This window comes from Myxine glutinosa, chromosome 5 (assembly GCF_964187855.1).
Source record: "Myxine glutinosa chromosome 5, kmMyxGlut1.1, whole genome shotgun sequence".
Taxonomy (NCBI): domain Eukaryota; kingdom Metazoa; phylum Chordata; class Myxini; order Myxiniformes; family Myxinidae; genus Myxine; species Myxine glutinosa.
The window spans coordinates 180,713,368-180,719,367 of record NC_136265.1 but is presented as its reverse complement, the minus strand read 5'-3'; the positions used below and the strand labels follow the sequence as shown (position 1 = coordinate 180,719,367).

Genomic DNA, 6,000 nt, shown 5'->3' with positions numbered 1-6,000 from the left:
CCATTTCAATGTAGCCAAACATCCATTTTGATTTAGCCAAACAACTATGTTGCTTTAGCCAAACTTTGCTTGTGCTAAACTAACCTTTAAAGCCAATCATAAATATTGGTTCAGAGATTAACCAAAGGGACACAAAGGTGATCCCGGGGGAGGAGGGTGTTTCACAGCACCACTTGGTTGTCTGCGACGTAAGGGTGAAAGGTGCGAGGAGAGCTCGGCGGGTGAAGTACCAACCGAGAATGAAGGTGTGGAGGTTGAAAGAGGTGACAGTAAGGGTGCCATCACATACACGGATTATTCTTACGAGTCCTTACGGATCGCCAACTCGTAGTCAATCGCAAGCATCCGTAAATAACGGAAGATGATTTTTGACATGTCAAAAGTTGTTGCGAGTTGTGACGAGTTATCTACGGATACCAGCGAGTTATTTACGGATGCTTGTGATTGACTACGAGTTGGCGATCCGTAAGGACTCGTAAGAATAATCCGTGTATGTGAAGGTTGCATAAGGGAGGCATTAAAAGAGAGGCTGAGTAGGGTCGAGGATGATGTGGTTGAGCTTGAAAGAGGTTGGATGTCAATGAAAGCTAGTCTGTTGGGAGCCGTTGGTGAGGTATGTGGATGGACAAAAGGACCACCGAGGCACTCGGAAACATGGTGGTGGGATGATGAAGTTGGAAAGAGGATTGACGAGAAGAGGAAGAAGTTCAAGGAGTGGCAGAAGGTGAAGGGTACGGGAGCAGAAACAGCAGAGCATGAAAGTTATAAGGCAGCCAAGAAGGCTGCAAAGAAAGAGGTAGCAAAGGCGCAGGAGGCATGTAGGAAAATTTTCGGAGAACGCTTGGATTCGGAAGAGGGTCAGAAAGCAGTATTCAGGATTGCAAAGCAGATAGCGAAAGAGAGGTGTGATGTGATGGGGGTGAGTTGCTTGAAGGATGAAGTGGGACAAATCGTTGTCGACCCAGATGGAATTAAAGGAAGATGGAAAAGATATATGGAAATGCTGTTGAATACAGAGAATGAATGGGATGGCAACATCGAGAGTAACCCAGTTTTAGGACCGGCAGAGAAGATAACTGAGAAGGAAGTTGAGGAAGCGATAAAAGCAATGAAGGGTAGAAAAGCGGGAGGGCCGACGGGAGTTGTGGGAGATATGTTGAAGGCAGCAGGAAGTTGGGGTGTGAAGAGAATGACAGAGATCTGTAATCTGGTGGTGAAAGAAGGCATTCCATTGGATTGGGAACTGAGTACCCTCGTCCCTCTATACAAGGGGAAAGGTGATCCTCTGGAGTGTGGCTCGTATCGAGTGATAAAGTTATTGGAGCATGGAATGAAGGTATTGGAAAGGGTGTTGGAGAGGAGGATAAGGAAGAAAGTGAAGATCGACGAAATGCAGTTTGGATTCATGCCAGGAAGAGGAACAACAGACGTGCTTTTCATTGTGAGGCAGTTGCAGGAGAAGTACATGGAGAAGAGGAAGAAGTTGTTTCTTGGGTTTGTTGATCTGGAGAAAGCATTCGATCGGGTTCCACGCAAAGTATTGACATGGGCATTGAGGAAGTTAGGAGTGGAGGAATGGTTGATCAGAGTAGTGATGGCAATGTACAAAAGAGCGCGCACAGCTGTAAGGACGAAGGACGGGAACAGTGGTGAGTTTGAGGTGAAGGTGGGAGTGCATCAGGGGTCGGTACTAAGTCCACTACTATTTGTAGCTGTGATGGAGGTGCTGGCTCAGAACGTAAAGGAGGGTTTACCGTGGGAGTTGTTGTATGCAGATGATCTGGTGTTGATTGCGGAAAGTATGGATGGACTGAAGGAAAAGATGAACACGTGGAAGGAATGTATGGAGACAAAAGGTCTGAAGGTGAATATCGGAAAGACGAAGGTGATGGCAAGTGGTAAAGCATGTGGTGAGGTGGAAAGAACTGGGAAGTGGCCCTGTGCTGTGTGTAGGAAGGGTGTCGGAGTGAACTCCATTCAGTGTACAATGTGCGCTGAGTGGGTTCATCAAAAATGTAGTGGTCTGAGAGGGTCATTAACCAGTGTGGCAGCTACATTCAAATGTAAGGTGTGCACAGAGGGAGCTGCAGATGGAGGAAATGTTGAGTTGGATATTGGAGACGGCGTGAAGCTGGAAGGTGTGAAAACATTTTGCTACCTCGGAGACATGCTGAATGGAGAAGGTGGATCAGACTCGGCAACGGTTGCTCGAGTGAGATGTGCATGGAAGAAGTTTCGGGAATTGAGTGGCGTGCTGATGATGAGGGGAGTGTCGTTGAAGCTGAAGGGAAAGGTGTATGCTGCATGTGTGAGAAGTGTTATGATTTATGGGAGCGAGACATGGGTAATGAACGTAGAGCAGCAACGAAGGCTGGAAAGGGTGGAAATGCGAATGGTTCGACGGATGTGCGGAGTATCGTTGAGAGAGAGGAAGACAAATGATGAATTGCGAAAAATGATGGGAATAGAGCCTGTGATTGATGCTGTGAAGAGGAACAGGTTGAGATGGTTTGGTCATGTGTTGAGGAAGGATGAAAGTGACTGGTTGAGAAGAGTGATGGAAATGAATGTAGAAGGAAGTAGAAGACGGGGAAGACCGAGAAAGACTTGGCTAAAGATGGTGGAAGAAGAAATGCGGGCAAGGGGGTTAACAAGGGGAGATGCAGAAAATAGGGCAAAATGGAGAAGATTGTCATGGGGACCGCAAGGCTAACCCCCGCTCTAGCAGGGAAAATGGCCTTAAAATGCATGTTGTTGTGTTCTTGTAGATGAACCAAATATACAACAAACCAGTGACGTCACTATGTCTCCAATCTAACTACACCTTTTGCGCGACTCCTCCCTCCTTCAAAATTCCCACAATTTTGCCATTTACAAAAATCTTCAAAAATACAATCTTTTAATAATTGCTTACGAAAATGGACCTTTCTTGCCTCTTTATTCCCTGTAAAGCACATTTTGAGATTTTGCTTTAAAATGAAAAACCGTATAATTAATGAATTTCCCGATTGAATGCATGAAAACGACGTTAATGGATTCTCTGCCAGGGATGATCAATATTGTCTGCGTCGACGACGGTAGAAATAGCAGACGTCATGCTCTGCTCTTCTTGTCTCTCACTGGAGAGAGCCGCGTCCGCCGCTTTGCCGAGCATCGATATGCGGCCGGCATTGCGACGGAATGTACGGAGAACGTACGCGTACAATGGAGGGTTCATGCAGGCGTTCAGGGTCGCCAATGACGTTACCAAGGGCTTGGCATCCATTAATTGTGGCAAATCTGACATATTTATCAAGGAAGTGACCTGCAGCAGGTCGACGATGTAGTAGGGCGTCCAGGTGATGAAGTACGCCAGCACGGCGGCGATGATGAGCGCCGTGGTGCGACGGTTCCGTTGTGCTCGGACCTGGGGCATGGGTGTCATGGCTGCTACTGCACGGACCTGGATGAAGATGAGTGTGTAGCATGTGCAAATGATGATGGAAGGAATCACGAATGCGATGAAAAGTTTGCTGAGAGTCCAACGAATGATTGCGCTGCGAAACTCAACAAGATCATACGAATACCTATGCAGGTATAAGAGAAGGGTGGGGTTTAATGTGGGGAAAGAGAAGGGTGGGGTTTAAGGTGGGGAAAGAGAAGGGTGGGGTTTAAGGTGGGGAAAGAGAAAGGTGGGGTTTAAGTATGGCAGACTTTTTTTTAACTTGCCGAATATTCTCATCAACTCTTTATAAGACTTAAACTTTACTAAAATCATACAAACTCAGCACTTAAATATTACTAAAATCATGCAAACTCGGCACTTAAATATTACTAAAATCATGCAAACTCGGAACTTAAATATTACTAAAATCATGCAAACTCGGCACTTAAATATTACTAAAATCATGCAAACTCGGAACTTAAATATTACTAAAATCATGCAAAGTCGGCACTTAAATATTACTAAAATCATGCAAACTCGGCACTTAAATATGACTAAAATCATGCAAACTCGGCACTTAAATATTACTAAAATCATGCGAACTCGGCACTTAAATATTACTAAAATCATGCGAACTCGGCAATTAAATATTACTAAAATCATGCGAACTCGGCAATTAAATATTACTAAAATCATGCAAACTCGGCAATTAAATATTACTAAAATCATGCAAACTCGGCAATTAAATATTACTAAAATCACACAAACTCAGCACGTAAATATTACTAAAATCATGCAAACTCGGCACTTAAATATGACTAAAATCATGCAAACTCGGCACTTAAATATGACTAAAATCATGCAAACTCGGCAATTAAATATTACTAAAATCACACAAACTCAGCACGTAAATATTACTAAAATCATGCAAACTCGGCACTTAAATATGACTAAAATCATGCAAACTCGGCAATTAAATATTACTAAAATCATGCAAACTCGGCAATTAAATATTACTAAAATCACACAAACTCAGCACGTAAATATTACTAAAATCATGCAAACTCGGCACTTAAATATTACTAAAATCATGCGAACTCGGCAATTAAATATTACTAAAATCATGCAAACTCGGCACTTAAATATTACTAAAATCATACAAACTCGGCACTTCAATATTACTAAAATCATGCAAACTCGGAACTTAAATATTACTAAAATCATGCAAACTCGGCACTTAAATATTACTAAAATCATGCAAACTCGGAACTTAAATATTACTAAAATCATGCAAAGTCGGCACTTAAATATTACTAAAATCATGCAAACTCGGCACTTAAATATGACTAAAATCATGCAAACTCGGCACTTAAATATGACTAAAATCATGCAAACTCAGCACTTAAATATTACTAAAATCATGCGAACTCGGCACTTAAATATTACTAAAATCATGCGAACTCGGCAATTAAATATTACTAAAATCATGCGAACTCGGCAATTAAATATTACTAAAATCATGCAAACTCGGCAATTAAATATTACTAAAATCATGCAAACTCGGCAATTAAATATTACTAAAATCACACAAACTCAGCACGTAAATATTACTAAAATCATGCAAACTCGGCACTTAAATATTACTAAAATCATGCGAACTCGGCAATTAAATATTACTAAAATCATGCAAACTCGGCACTTAAATATTACTAAAATCATACAAACTCGGCACTTCAATATTACTAAAATCATGCAAACTCGGCACTTAAATATTACTAAAATCATGCAAACTCGGCACTTAAATATGACTAAAATCATGCAAACTCGGCACTTAAATATGACTAAAATCATGCAAACTCGGCACTTAAATATTACTAAAACCATGCAAACTCGGCACTTAAATATTACTAAAATCATGTATTACTAAAACCATGCAAACTCGGCACTTAAATATTACTAAAATCGTGCAAACTCGACACTTAAATATTACTAAAACATGCGAACTCGGCACTTAAACAATACGAAAATTATGCAAACTCGGCACTTAAATATGACTAAAATCATGCAAACTCGGACCTTAAATATGACTAAAATCATGCAAACTCGGCACTTAAATATGACTAAAATCATGCAAACTCGGCACTTAAATATGACTAAAATCATGCAAACTCGGCACTTAAATATTACTAAAACCATGCAAACTCGACACTTAAATATTACTAAAATCATGCAAACTCGGCACTTAAATATTACTAAAATCATGCAAACTCAGCACTTAAATATTACTAAAACCATGCGAACTCGGCACTTAAATATTACTAAAATCATGCAAACTCGGCACTTAAATATTACTAAAATCGTGCAAACTCGGCACTTAAATATTACTAAAATCATACAAACTCGGCACTTAAATATTACTAAAATCATGCAAACTCGGCACTTAAATTTTACGAAAATCATGCAAAGTCGGCACTTAAATATGACTAAAATCATGCAAACTCGGCACTTAAATATTACTAAAATCATGCAAACTCGCCACTTAAATATTACGAAAATCATGCAAACTTGGCACTTAA

The 6,000-nt window shown here is 40.7% G+C and overlaps 1 protein-coding gene across 1 annotated transcript in view; it reads right to left on the bottom strand.

Moving 5' to 3' along the window:
- Positions 1-2,921: 2,921 nt before the first annotated feature.
- LOC137426634 (type-1 angiotensin II receptor A-like) overlaps positions 2,922-6,000 on the bottom strand; it is a 64,305-nt gene continuing 61,226 nt past the window's right edge. The window contains exon 4 of the mRNA XM_068115342.1: positions 2,922-3,566. Coding sequence (XP_067971443.1) covers positions 3,029-3,566 — 538 coding nt within the window. The 3' untranslated portion in view covers positions 2,922-3,028. The remainder of the gene's footprint in view (positions 3,567-6,000) is intronic.